The 14,506-nt window shown below is 40.1% G+C and overlaps 1 protein-coding gene across 5 annotated transcripts in view; it reads left to right on the top strand.

Moving 5' to 3' along the window:
* Positions 1–14,506, top strand: part of LOC100746238 — a 191,328-nt gene that overhangs the window by 96,125 nt on the left and 80,697 nt on the right. For all 5 annotated transcript variants that reach the window (XR_004462835.1, XM_033324304.1, XM_033324305.1 and 2 more), the window contains 3 exons: positions 7,362–7,597; positions 10,730–10,956; positions 13,727–14,028. Coding sequence is in view for 4 of the 5 variants with exons in the window: in XM_033324304.1 (XP_033180195.1) it covers positions 7,362–7,597; positions 10,730–10,956; positions 13,727–14,028 (765 nt within the window). In the remaining variant the exon portion in view is untranslated. The remainder of the gene's footprint in view (positions 1–7,361; positions 7,598–10,729; positions 10,957–13,726; positions 14,029–14,506) is intronic.

Here is a 14,506-nt window from a genome sequence, read left to right on the forward strand (position 1 = left end):
CATATAATTATCGATGCTACAGGTACTCAAACCATCAACTAAAATTAACCGTAGAAAAATGAGATTGGGGAAAGAAATTCCAAGCACGTTCATCGTCGAGCTAACGAAGCTTCTGCGAAGATAGCAAACACTAAAAATCTACATACACCAGATCTCCCATAATTTTTGCGACTTATGCGCTAACGACGGTCTAAATAATGTATTCTCAAAGCAAGAACATTATATAGCTTTCTGAATACCTCGTAATAAAAAGGAGAAAGGCTAAAAAGATGGAGAAAAGAACGACAAAAGTCGTGAAGAGATCCATTGCCATCCATAAGTTACCAGGTACTTGTTAACTTTAATGACAATCCCTTTTATAATTACAAATTCAATTGTCACCATTCTATATATTCTATCCGATAAAAATACTAAATTCCTAGCGACATACGGATGCTGTACACTTTGCAATTAATGCTATATTCAAATGTTCCTCCACCATGTTCAACTCGAATGGTTTAGAACGTACAGTAGAAACGTTTAACACAGGGCGAGGAAGAAAATCGTGCGTTTTAAAGATAATGGCTCGTCGCGTCGAGGATTTATAATGACCGGCTACGTGCAGCGGAGGGCCGCCTTTATCGTTCATTAACCACCACGCTAACCCCGGATGCGGATATGCGAGGAAAGGTGCGTGCACGCGTGCTGCACGCGTTCAAACCTCGCGGAGCAAGCGATCCATCGGCTGTTTTTCTGGCGTGGCCAGCCTTGCGGAGGCCGCAGAGGAAACAGCAGCTTCCGCTCTTTCGCGTTTCAACCTTTAATCATGATGACTGGTCTCGGTTAAGACCTCCGTGGCGTCAGTAGCACGCGAAAAATATTCGTCGGTGCTTCTTGTAATCGTAGCCTCCGAGATAATTGGCTTTGGATGATGAATGTTTCGGTTTTCAGGGCTGTTTAATGAAGAAAACGGTCTTTATTTTTGCAACGATGATGCTTCTCATTTTGGACGGAGTAATGGTTTCGGAGGCAAGTCGTCGAACGTTCTTATTTCGTGGTTGAGAGGAAAGAAAATAAAATTCTTTCGTTCTTTTATTTATATCGGTAAAATATTACGATGTTTCGCGTTGAAAATTATATTTAAAGTACACGATGAGATTGTCGTACGTTAGTACTAAATTGCGAAATTTTTCTTTTCTTTCGGAGCTTAGAAAATTCGCTGAGAACACGGCATTCTCTCGGCAATGTATTCCGAATCACGTGATCTTTGTTAGGACGTGTCACATCATCCCGGCTAATGAGATACGAATCACGTTTTCGGTAATTTTTTACCACTCGAACATTGGAACCCGGAGGAAGTTGTTGAACTTTACAATCGCTGCGATATGCATACATACGTCAGGTGTGATAAGTGTGAATGACGAAACGCATCAACGATCAAGCGAATTAAACGATATCGTTTAGATTTTATTCGATTTGAAAGAAAGTATAAAGTGTGTCTCTGTTCGAATTTACAAACGACGATTACTCCGCCTTCGAATGAAAATCAGAGAAATGTGTTGCAGCGGCATGGAAAAAAAAATCAGTGCATTGCGTAACGGAGATGCAGGAGTGAAGATTGTGAATGCAAATGCGGATTGGGTGCGGTCCAGGCGAATAACGTATGCACGAGAATCGTGTTGAGTAATTTTTATCTATACTACTTTGACTATCTCGATGTTCATGCATCGAAATATGCTAAGAATGACGACGTAGAATTTGCATAATTCAATTATTTCCAACATAAGAGCTTAGAGTATCGTTGAAAACGTGTAAGTACATCAGAGTTGCTTAATTCCAGTATTTCCTTATCGAACAAGATACATTCTCCGTAATAAAATATTAAGAAACCTAATCTCCGAGAAACGTTATTACATCGCTGCATTAATTATTATAAAAGTTTATAGCTCAGGCGATATTAAACACAATTTGATATGTATGTAATATCGAGATTGGATTAAGCGGAAAATCGAAGTCAACTTTCGTTTTGAATTCGTGTTGAATATATTAGATACTTTTCTCGGGAGAAAGTAATTTCTGTTCATAAATTTAGAATTTTATCGATTCGGATAGTGGTTTGAAATTCTGAGAGATTCCATGAAATTTAGGCGATCTACGTTCTGGTTTCTTTTCCATTCGTTATAATATGAAATATACAATTGTTATGTACTCGGTAATTCTCTCGTTGTTCCACTGATTTGTTTGTAAATTTTGTTTCACAGATGGCGAAGTGCTTGGAACTAGATCGTCCAAGAGGAAATGTATTTGTATTATGCGAATGTATCTAAACCTTGTTTCAATCGTTCTTTGTAAGAGAACTAAGACAAAGAATTTGTTTTCTCAACACGTTTATTTTTCTTTCTTTTTTCTTCTACTTCTCTTCAAACACAACCAGTTAAAAAGAAAAACGTCGCTGTTTCTACGATTGAAGGATCGTCGAACTTTGTCTGCACTTAAAAAATTCCAACTGTTTCTTCATTCTTTCAAAGTTCTTTGCTGAATAATTACTCTTTGCGTAACTGTTTAAGGTTTCTTCCCATTCAAATTCTTTTCATTCAAAAATTGTATCACTTTAAAGCACAATCGCGGTTAAGCTTCGTCTAAAGTAAGTATTGAATCGCATGAAACGATCTTCATCCTCCGAATACCTTTTCATTATTTATTCTCCACAATTTCTCGCTATATTTAGAAACGAGCATGAACTCGCAACAATCTCCGCTAGCCAGACGATTCTTAAGAGAGCCAAGCTACGATCAGTCATCTCTGTGACAGGCTTTCGATTATCGTTTCCCCTTCTCCTTTTTCTCTCGTTTTGGTCTCAGGTGTCCTCAACGAAGAGCAAACGTTAGCGAATCGGGTTCGCGTGGATTTCGTCGAAAAAGAGCGTCGAATTCGAGGAATAATTAACGTCAGCCAAAAGGTACGGTGCCATCTTTATTCCTGTCGCGAGACTCTCTATTCTTGACCTCGAGGGTCAATTCGTTTCAACGATAATCTCGCGAAATAATTTATGCTCACCGCGTATAATATAGATAGATTTCTCGATACTTCGATTTTCCACCTTTAGACCCACTGTCCACGAAGCGTAAGCATCGTCTATGAGACATGACGATACGTCTACGCAGGTGTTCGGTCTACGAAGCGTACAGCAAGATACATTTCGCGTCATTATTAAAATGTCAAGCGACATCGAAGACGCTTTCATCTTATATCACTACATTCGTTTGCAGCTGTAACTTACGCCTCGCTACTGAAAATGTTAACGTCTGTGGCCGTGACGAGAACGGATCGCTGCTGTTTCGTGGAAAGGTGCGCATTATTTTACTACGACCGCTGCGTGGAAACGTATTTGCTGTTAACATCGACCCATCTAATACGCGTCTGTGAAAAGACGCTTCGTGCACACTGGGTCTTCGTGTCTAAACGACATTTTTCTATAGATCCTGCGATGATTACGTTGTCTGCAATCCTGTGATGTTTGATAGAGAAACGCGTTTCTCTCGCACGATTGAGAAATTATTTTTAATACACCGAGATTGTGATGATGTTCGTTTAAAATATGTTTAAATCATGGACTATGCTTGTTACTGGGATCAGATAATTTATGAATCTTGACACGTTGGCTGTTGATTCGATTTAAATTATTAATTCATTTTATTATTTCGTCATATCGAGATTGTTTTGTTTTGTCCAAACGTAACTGGATTTCAGATAAGTTTGACAACTTTCACAGCATCAGACAGGAAAAATTATCGTATTTCTGCTTGCTAATTTCTTCGACAATTCTGTCTGTGTATCTTTCACCTGTGTTTTTGAGCCAAGCGTTAATAAACCAGCTACCATATATTGCAACAATATTTGAGATTTTGTTTACGAAAGGGTAAAAACATGTAGGAGGCACAAAGTTCTTCCATTCGAACTCGGAAACAATATGAGGCTTCAGTGTGAAATATCGTAACGACGTGTTAATACGAGCTAACAATAGCGTGTCGTCGCACCTCGAACCTCTACTCACCTGCTATGAAAACTTACTTCTTTGAACTCGGTGTGTTCAGTTTTGTCACAAATTCTATACGTAAAACTCTCTCAATACTGAATACCGTACAACTCTAATCAGCAAGTTTCGTGTGGATACAAAGTAATTGCTCCCGAGAAGAAGAATTCTATGGAAAATCCGTAAGTGAACATTTTTATCTTACATAATTTTTAATAGTATTACTTTTAAGCGAAATTATCGAGAAATTCCATATGCAAATGATTCGAAATTGTTTCAAATTGAACGAAAAAACATTTTTTTTCGATAGAGAACTTTTGATGAAAAGATTTTGTTAAAAAATCTCCTTGAAACATCAGTTTTTGGTTTGATTACTCAAATGATTGAAGATATCAGATTATTAATTATCTAGAAATAGACGATAACGAAGCTATTTATAGCGTTGCATTATTTTCTTCACGATCATTTCCGGTACGTGGAAACGACAAACGTTTGAAGACAGCTCGTCGACGATTTAGAAACGATTCACGTGCTGACTTGCAGTTTTCCGCGTACGACCATCGTAACTACAAACAATTTTTCACTCATCCGCAAACAACTGTATAGAATCGAGGGAACCATTGGCAAACAATAGTTTGGCGTTTCGACAGTTCCGTAATACGAGTTATGATATTTGCGGTACGTGACTTAGCCTTGCTACCGCGCTCATAAAAGTTGCGGTTCCAGTGTATGTTTCGAAGAGAACGTGACGGCATGCGCGATGGGAACGCACGAAATTTTATGAGCTTTCTTTCAGATAAGTTTAAACAACGTGCCAATTCGAACATAGGAAAATTTTAATTACGAAAATATTTTCGTCGTTTTTAATTATCTCGTGGAGATTCCACGTCTTCTTATAATTTTCATGAAACAATTCATGAAAAAAAAAAAAGAGAAAGAAATTATTAAAAAAAGAGAATATTACGTTTCTCGGTGGTATTTTTATCTAAACAGCGATACAATTAGATTTTAGAATTTCAATTTCCTCTGCCATTTTATGAAGCAAGCCTGTAATGAAATTTTAACTTTGTACTCAACGAGGCTAATTAGAGGAGCAGACCCAGTGAAGAATCACCCTTTTAACGGAAATATTGATCATCGAGGAAGAAGCGTAAATTCCACGAGAGTTCGAGACTCTTAACCTCGAGCAACTCGCTTCTCTATCACTCGATTATAGAACTTTTCAATTTCAACCCGCTCGATCCTTTATGCTGTAAAATAAGATCGGAGAGCATTAAATTACGGCAAAGCGTGTTTTACGATGCGCCGCGAATACACGTAAGTGTGAAGATACACATTAAACCGATTTTACAGCTTCTATGGAATGGTTATTCTGAAATTGGTAAAGTTCTAGCACGGTTTAACGAGGAAACCTGGAGAAAATGGAGGGAACGAAGAATCTGGATGAGGGAACATCGATCGTAAAAGTCAGTTCTATGACAGTCATTATCCAATGACTTCATCGTTTTCAAGTAGTATATTTACAACTTCCCATCAAAATTCTATTAGATGCTGGCTTTTAATAGGAAACGAGTTCACGTTAGTTTTTTTTACGATCGTTCAGAGTATAGCGATGAAAATTTAAAGCCTCGTTCTTCGAAACGATCGATCTAGACAAAGAGAGAAACTTCATCGAGAATTTAATTATCGATATCATATATATTAGCGTTGCACATAAAATTAATCATCCTAAATTTTAAGCAACATTGTCCGAATCTGACCTAGACTGTCGATCACCCACATATTTTCCAATGCCAATTAAGAATCGAGAAATCAAATAACTATAAATAACTTTGAACGCGATAAACGCTCTTAACGATACATAATTAATCCCGCGATATAATTCTCGAGGAACTACCACTTCATCGGTAACCAATCTGCGATAAAAAGTTTACAATCCTCGAAAGTCCGCCTTATAAATTAACTCACGCATCGAATTCGTCTCGAACGATAGCGCTCATACGTGTACTTGTGCATCAATGACACGAAGCGGAATCACGAGGATCTCTCATCGCTTGAAACGATCGCGATCCTATCGTCCAACAAATTCGGCCGTGTGCACGAGTTACAGCCGACCATAAAATTCCGGCAATTTAACGGTGGCAAGAATTTATTGGATATTTTTGGTAGCTAATGTGGCCAGTGACCTGGACCCTCTCTCTCTCTTTTACTCTCTCATCGCCACTTCCCTTAAATCTGATCATTCTTTTGATTCCCCGTACACCCTGGCCGAAAGCTTGACTGTCCTAAAACACTCGCGCACGTCTCAGAAACGCGGCAGATACGCGTCTTTACTGATCGAGCATGAAGATAATGGCGCCACGGACGGGTTCATTTATTGGGCGTAAATCTCGTCTCTCCGCCTAGCGGCGCCTCGCCTGGGTCGCCGAGTAATCGCGTCCTATACGGTTATCCCTCTTAACGTATTTCATCGAAATTCCTGGTGTCGAAAGACACCGTTTACACGCCGCGACGTTAAGGAAGCTTTACGACGCAGGCCGCGGCTACCGCCTCGTTACGAAACCGGTGTTAGGAGCAGGAAGAGGAGGAGAGTGGATCGCGAGGAAACCGTACGGCACGAGGTTGGATTTATCGACGACGACCGACCGGCCGACCGCCGAAATACGAGCCGCGGCTGACGCGAAGCCGCGGGTAACGTCGTCTTTCGACTCTCCGTAGCCCAGGTATTCGCAAACGAAGTTACTCGTCACGTGAGAAACCGATATTTTATGGATTATCTGATCGGAACCAGAGCTCGACTTTAATTCGCCGTTGGCTACGCTCGATGGACTGCTGTTGCTGGCCTGGAGAACTGTGTTGGGTGGTTAGGTGGTTATTCGATGGATTTGCGAAGGCCAGGGTGAGGAAGGTGAATAATGAGTTTAGGACAGTGTGTTTTATGGGGGCGGGATTGATTATTGGTATTTGCCAATGTTGTTCTGGGAAAATGAAGAGTTAGAAGGAGGTCGACAGGTAGGATACAGACACTTGCAATTGGTGTTTGTGTAGAATAATCCAAAAACAGGATGAAATAGGGTGTACTATTTGTTAAAAATATAGGAAGATATTAGAAGCTAGGTGATACAGAAAATGATATTATACCGATAGATGCCTCGGTCGAAAATCGATAGATAATCAAAATTCGTTGGTTTATCAGACCCACGTGCGTCATACTACTTGGATCGAAGTAATATTCCAACTTCGTATCTATTTTCATATATTTATCACGATCGGTCTTAACGAATGATACATCCATTTTTGATATTAAAGGCTGCAAGATTGATTAGCAAATCGATTCGTTCTTCTGCAGGTGAGGTATCAGGTGAGAACGTGTCTGCAAGCTCTGGACCTCGTGGCGGCGATCGTGGAGAGGCGACCGATTTAGGCACACACACGGAAAATACCGACGGGGCCACCCTGGCCGCGAACACAGCGGTCGACGCTAGGGGCGGAAGCCCCCAGGGTGCCCACCTTTCCGGTGCGGCCACCCCCAGACCGCCAAGGGGAAGGAGGCGACAGAACCAGAATGGTCTCGACACTACTCAAGTAAGTTTGTACCAAGAGTAACCTAATTTGTAATCTTTAATGTTATCAAAAATATTAATTATCCGCTCGCACTCTTCATTTTATAATTTTTCCATTGATTTCTGCGATATCATCTTTCCAATCCACGTCGATAACGTGTCATTCTGGTTTATGCATCGAATTTTTCACCTGATACTCTTCCCAGAAATTTCTACGTCCCTGCGAGCATTCTCTGCAATCACGCACAGTCCGTCTAAAATTAATTCCAATTCAACCTGCAAAAATTACTTTAAAAGGAGGAAAACGGAAGAAAAATCTTGGAGGAATTTTACACACGATGGTGGTCGCGCTGTTTGCCTTCGAAATATCCAAAAGACTTGCGGCGAGCGCGATCTCGAGTGTTTGATTGCCATCGGGAACAGGCTGAAGGAGACTTCTCGAGATAGAGTTTACCAATCGAAGCGGTAGCGTATACACGTGTACACGAGCGGTCCCGTTCGAGGCAGACCTAGTCGGTGCTCTATGGCAGCGATGTCAAGCAAAGCCGCAGTGTCATTCCGTCGCTGACATCCTCGCGGCCGTTCGACGCTTCTGTAAACGCGGCGCAGAGGCCAAGAAAAGAAAGAGGGAAAAAGGAAAAAGTGTACGCTTCGGTGGCCAAGAAGTATCGATGGTCATCGTTCGGGAAGAATGGTCATCCAATGACACGTGAACATTTCTTCACAGCTACCAGCCGGTCCATGGGAAAGTAATGTCGGTTTGTGAATAGAAAAGTAAATCAATTTATTATATAAATATTACTGTATAAATTGTCTAAAACTAGTATGTAGTAAGCTATGAAAAATTTACGTTAATAATTCTTTTGAAAGCATGATGATTAACGACAGAGTTACTATTTTGAAATTTGTTCCAAAAATATCGTTTCTGAAGTAAAAATATTTTACGTCTATAGCTACAACTGCTGGGAGTGAAGCGTTTTGTGAATATAAAACACTACTCTTATAGAGTTCGACATAACTTTCTCATCAACGCAATACTATCCTGCATCGTTTCAATGAAGATCCTCGCGTAGAAACAACAGTCAACGATAGAATTGACAGGGAATCTTGATAAAGCTGGAATTTAATGGATCCAGGCTGTTGATCCTTTTTAATCGATGTATCCATTAATTAGTACGGTATGCGCGTCAATGCTGTTCTATTTTGCTGATGGAGGAAGTATCTTGGATGTCGAAGATGAGTTCGTTCCGATGAATATGAATAAGAGATCGGGGTTAATTGGACTTGGATCAGATTGATCGATGGATTTTGAAAGGATGGACGACTTTAATCTGATCGGTATATTTTAATTGGTGAACTGTGTAATTAACGTGGATGATGTAATTCTTCTACTCGTTCCATCTAACTACTTTACTTTGAATTTCAGATTGTGATAGACAATTCCGCAAGTTTCTTAAATTCCCATCTTCTTCCTTTCTCTTATAGTTAGTTCCTTTGAAATCCATAAAACACTTAACCTTTGCGTGCCTTTATTGCGTCTTTCAATGGCTCACAAAATCAATAAGAAACACTAGGACGATATCCCGCGCGACCATAAAGAAACACGAGAAGAAGAGGACCAAAACAATTTATCATAAGATCGTAATTTCTCTTCAATTGCACGTATTAAACTCTGCAATTATAGCTACTAAACTCCTACCTCATCGCTCGTAATCTCACACCAATCTCGTCTTCCCAGTCGCTCGCCTAATTACTCCAAAAAAAGAAAAAAAGAAAAAACAGAAAGGAATATTAGAAACCTTCGACCTTGCACGTAGCGGCAAGCACCAAGATCCTACTTTCTCCAAAGCGTGGCCATCCTCCTCGACCTGTATCAATCCCAACAAATCGACCACGGTGGCAAATATTTCTCCATTTATCGTGGAATAGTTCTCTGGCTCGCGTTTGCCCAGAACTCTGTCCCTCTGGTCGCTTTTCTTTCGCAAGAAACTGGCAGAAACGGGTGGACGAGCGATTCAAGCAGACTCGTTCGAAGCTTGTACACGTTGGGATCGTGTCTACGTTGCGAGAACCCCGGCCCCTTGTCAGGAAGAGGTCTCGAGGCGAGAAAGAGATTTACCGTGGTCTGTTGGAACGGCTCCTCGGACTCCTCGGGGACCCTATTCTACGCCAATCGAGTCTCGTTCTTCTTGGTGTCACGTAGCCGTTCTCGCCGCCGAAGAGGAGTCAACTGTTACGCCACGCGTTGCCTTCATTACCATATCTCAGATGCAATCTGTTCCCGGGAATTAATGCGCACTTTGATATTTCCTGCTAGCTCGGATCCTCCCCTGAACTGCCTCTTAGAGCGTTTCAGGATGACGTTTCCCATGTCGAAGGACAGAGACAGAGTGGTGGCTCTTGCTGGTTTCAACAGGATATGGAATTTCAAAAGATTTTTCATTTGGCTCGATCTGAGAGTTGCCTTTTGGTTACAAGGATCTCTATTGTTTTCTCGGTGGAAGGTGGAAGTGCGAAGATCATGGATGATTGATGCGTTTGATATTGGAGAGCGGAGGTACTAGGGATTCTTTTTATTTTTTCTTTTTCTTTATAAGGATACTGCTTTTTCTATATTGACGTGACGAGGTAGCTGTTCGAGTGATCAAGTGTCGTGATTAATTGCATTTTAATTGGGTCTTTTAACAATGTGTTGTATTATAGCGTAAGGATGATTTATTACTTCTAGTTAATTATTTTTAAACATGTGTTGTGTTTAATGATACATTCGCCTGTGATACGATACGTGTAATCTTACGAGGTCATTAATTTGTATCGTGAATTGTGTATAAAATGTGTGCTGTTAAAACGGAAGTATCAATGCGAATGTTAAGAGACACTTACGCGTGTTTTACAAGCTCATCGACTTATATGTAAAATTGCTCGCCAAATGATATCCAATTTAGGGAAGGATGTAAGTGGATGACGATTAAGGAACTCGTGAACAAATTGTCAGAGAAAAGAAATTTGCTTTTGTATGCATATCGAACGAAACGTTCAATGAACTTTGATTTCCAATTGTATTCCAGTGGGGAATCGAATTGGTGGACTTTCAAATTGTGTCTCACCACAGAATGTACATATTCAAGAACGATGTTTGATATTTGTGTTTCAGGTTAAAACAGAACGCCTTACACCAGACAATAATTCTACGTCGTCGAGGAGCGTGACGCCCTCATCCTCCAGCCACCCAGGAACGCCGCCAAATGCTACCCCCTTGGGTGGACCCGAGGGCCCACCACCACCCCATCACCTCAAACACATGGAACAGATGATGGGACGAAATTATAGCGATTTTATGAGAAGCCTCGCTGCCAAGTACAATAACGCCAACCCTAATGAGTGAGTAGCTTGCTGCTTCTCTGAAAGCATCTAGCCTCCATTCCCTGCTATTAGCAGTAATTCAAATCAGCTTAGCTCTATATCTTCTTCCTTTTCTCGTATATTAGTTGAGACAATTTCCTATTTTTTATGATGCAACAAGAAAAAATGTAACGTGAATTGTCATCGTGACTTGTGCAAAGTTGATATAAATTTACAAGGGTCGTTCAGAATGTATTATACTACACGTTCACGTATGGAAGCCATATAAAACGACGGAATGTGTTTATATAAGTCGTATGTAAGTCGTACAACATTTTGTGCTTAAATACTTAACACTGTCGTTGTACCACGCGTTTCAAACGACGATGCGGATGGAAAATCCCGCCGGTGACGCTTTTACGCTTTTCGAACGCTAAAAAATTCATTCGAAAGGAATTCACCACCGAATTACAGCAGTTGACGACGATAGGATGACGAATGAATTATTGGTAAGATTATGGCTGCGGGAAATCAATGGGAAGAGAAGAACTGTACGTGATCGTAAGTATTCAGGCTGTCCATGACTCGTGACAGAGGAACTCAAAAAAGTGTATGCGATTTCATTCCAAATGATATTCATTGCAGTTTTTTTTTCTTCTAAAACTTAAAATTTTGCTTGGTCAACTTATAGCATGATCGATAATGCTTCGCAAAAAACGATGATTTAAGATATTGCGTAAGACGAGGTTATGTGAACTGGCGGCGGAAGCGTATGACGAAGATGTAGAAAAACTTGCATAATGTTACGCTATGTGTTCAAGTAGAGCTGATGGTTGTATGGAAAGTTACGAATCAAAAAATCTTTTTAAAATGTATTATTTTCTGGATGAACCTCGTATTTGGCGGTAAAGAACGAAGAAGCTTCACATGCATCTTGAAATGTGAAAATTTGCTAAAATTTGGAAATATTGGAAAAACGCAAAACATTTGAATAGAGGAGAGTAGTTGATAGAGTCGATAGAGTCTAGCGTCAAGGCTTGTTGCAAGGTTATTCAGTTATTCTAATCGAAGATCATGACGAGAAAAAGATCGAAAAATACTATTTCGGCGGTTAGAAGAACTTCGATCGATCGAGATCGAAGGAAGATTTCTCAGTTTCTTGCAACGAACACACATAAAACGAGCTATTCTCTCAAACGCAATCATCCGGTATGAGCGCAACAGCCGCAGCTAACGCCACCCGGTACTATTTAGAGAGTATGAGACCTTGGGAATCATAACGCTTGCCTTGACATTCTTCATACTGTGTTCCGTGTGCATACGTGGGAACGATGGGAAAGACGTAAGGAGCGATCCTCGACGAGGACACTGCGCAAAGCCGACATAGGAAAGGGAAAATATTGATCGTGTTGTTACGCGCATTGAAATATCGATGCTCGTCCAGAGTGGACAGAGTATCTTGCCGGTGTAGAATATTGTCGCGTCTAACCGGTTGCAGGTTCGCGGACGTGTACATCGACTTTCAACCGCGCAGCTTCCGGCACTAGATTCCCAGCTCTGGCAGAAGGTACTTCTGATCGGCCGAGTAAAGATCCGCGTGACGATGAGATCCTCGCGATGCTTGCGATCTGTGGCATTTCCAGGAGAAAGTGCCTCCTTGGTCGTTCCAAGTCACTGAATAAATATATGCCGCGATGAGTAAAATTATTAATACACGTCAGTTTTTCTTTTGAAATCCCCTGCAGATTTGCGAAAAACGCCACTGTCTATCCAATATCCGTGAAATTGCCATTTCATCTCGTTTCTTAAAACGACTATGTAGAATCTTTATTTCAGAGAAATCGAAAGAATCGAACTTTTTTACTGTAATTGGTTCCGGTTTCTATAGCAATTCTGAAAGCATTGTAGAATCTTGGAGGTAACATCGATTGCAAAACTGTTCTAGAATCGATTCTTGCATCGATTTTACAATAATTTGCAATAATCTTATATTTCGTTCAGATAAACAGAAATGTGGAGGAAAGCTGAGATTTCGTGGGAGAACTTGTTTGTTGGTTGCCTGGATACGGGCATTCGTTCTCTATAATGCAATTTCCAGTAAATGGTACTTTACGCTGAAAAATTTTATTGCATAATGTTGTTCGATGTGTTCAGTGAACTTTATTTTCGAGATTCGCGTTAACTATCGTTGGAATGTAGAATCGTTTAGGATTAATTTATGAGACGTATAGCTAGGTGTTGCATTAATGTGTTACCTTAGGAAATTTTGGTCCATGATATACGCAAGAATAGACACGATGATAGATATTTAATAAGCAAGAAATTCGAGTTCGATTAAAGAGAATTTTATTTATTTGTTCTTACAATACAATACAATTATCCTGGACAATATATCCATACGTATCTGTGCGCGCATAATACTCGTTTTTATTGCGTAGTAAAATCGTAAATCGTTGATACTTAGTTTAGCGGTTAAAACTGTCACAAATTGTCAGCTATAAATTATATCTCATTCAGAGAACGATTCTCTTCTTTTATTAACATTGCAGACATGGGCGATAATAGAATACTAACGATATCTCGCTGATATAACTCGTTGCCTTTAATGGCTCCAGTGATGCAGTGCAGAGATAGCCTAGAGATAGTCGTATAATTATTTCATTACTTCCAAGCTGAAACTTTCGCCATTCTAATTAATATACATATATATATTAATATCCCCTGTTATAATTGCTGTATCAATTTTTGTATATATATTAATATCCATTACTAAATGAATATCAACGAAGAGTATTAATCAAATTCGCAGCTACTTCAGTTCACCAAGGAACGGCTATCCTCCAGGCTTAGATCCAAGGTTCCCAGGATTCAAAACTGGCGCCACACCCTTCGTCGGTTTGATGGCCCCGTTGGGTGCACCGCAACCGTCAACCGTGTCCACCACCTCACCCCTTTCCAATAAGGATCCGAAAGAGCAGAAACAAGACAGTTTGTTTGGCAACCCCGTCTTCCCACCCATGTTAGATATGTCGTCGACGCAAGCGCTTTTGCACATGGTGAGGACTGCAAATGCAGCACAGAATGCAGCAGAATTAGAAACGTACCTCAAAGGTAACTTACGCACGATTTTATTGAAACATACATCTACGTGATATTTTTGTATTATCCGTTATTATGACTATTAGAGTGTCAATTATGGAATTATGAATGTTAAGAAACGAATATTTGTAAAATTAATATTATTAAATAATATTTCGTAGAAATATGTAATTGTATACATGCGATGAGAAATCGGACACAGTTAGAAAATAATATTTTTAATGTAACGTAATACGCAGCTGGCTCGAAACTGTTTATAGACTAGAGTTGATTACCTGCTATTAAAATTCTCGGAAAATGTTATCGTTTTTATATTTTGATTACACGCCGCACGTATTTGAGACTCGAGCGTCGTTCAGTAACCTTCAAGCGTTTAGTTTGTCACCGACCGGCATGAGCGTAACACGTCGTTTCGTTATGAAATCACTGGAATATCCATTTTATTGCGAAAATTAACCGAGAAGACAGCTGTTCAAACAATTTCGTTCTA

The sequence above is a fragment of the Bombus impatiens genome, unplaced genomic scaffold, assembly GCF_000188095.3.
Source record: "Bombus impatiens unplaced genomic scaffold, BIMP_2.2 scf_2222, whole genome shotgun sequence".
NCBI lineage: Eukaryota > Metazoa > Arthropoda > Insecta > Hymenoptera > Apidae > Bombus > Bombus impatiens.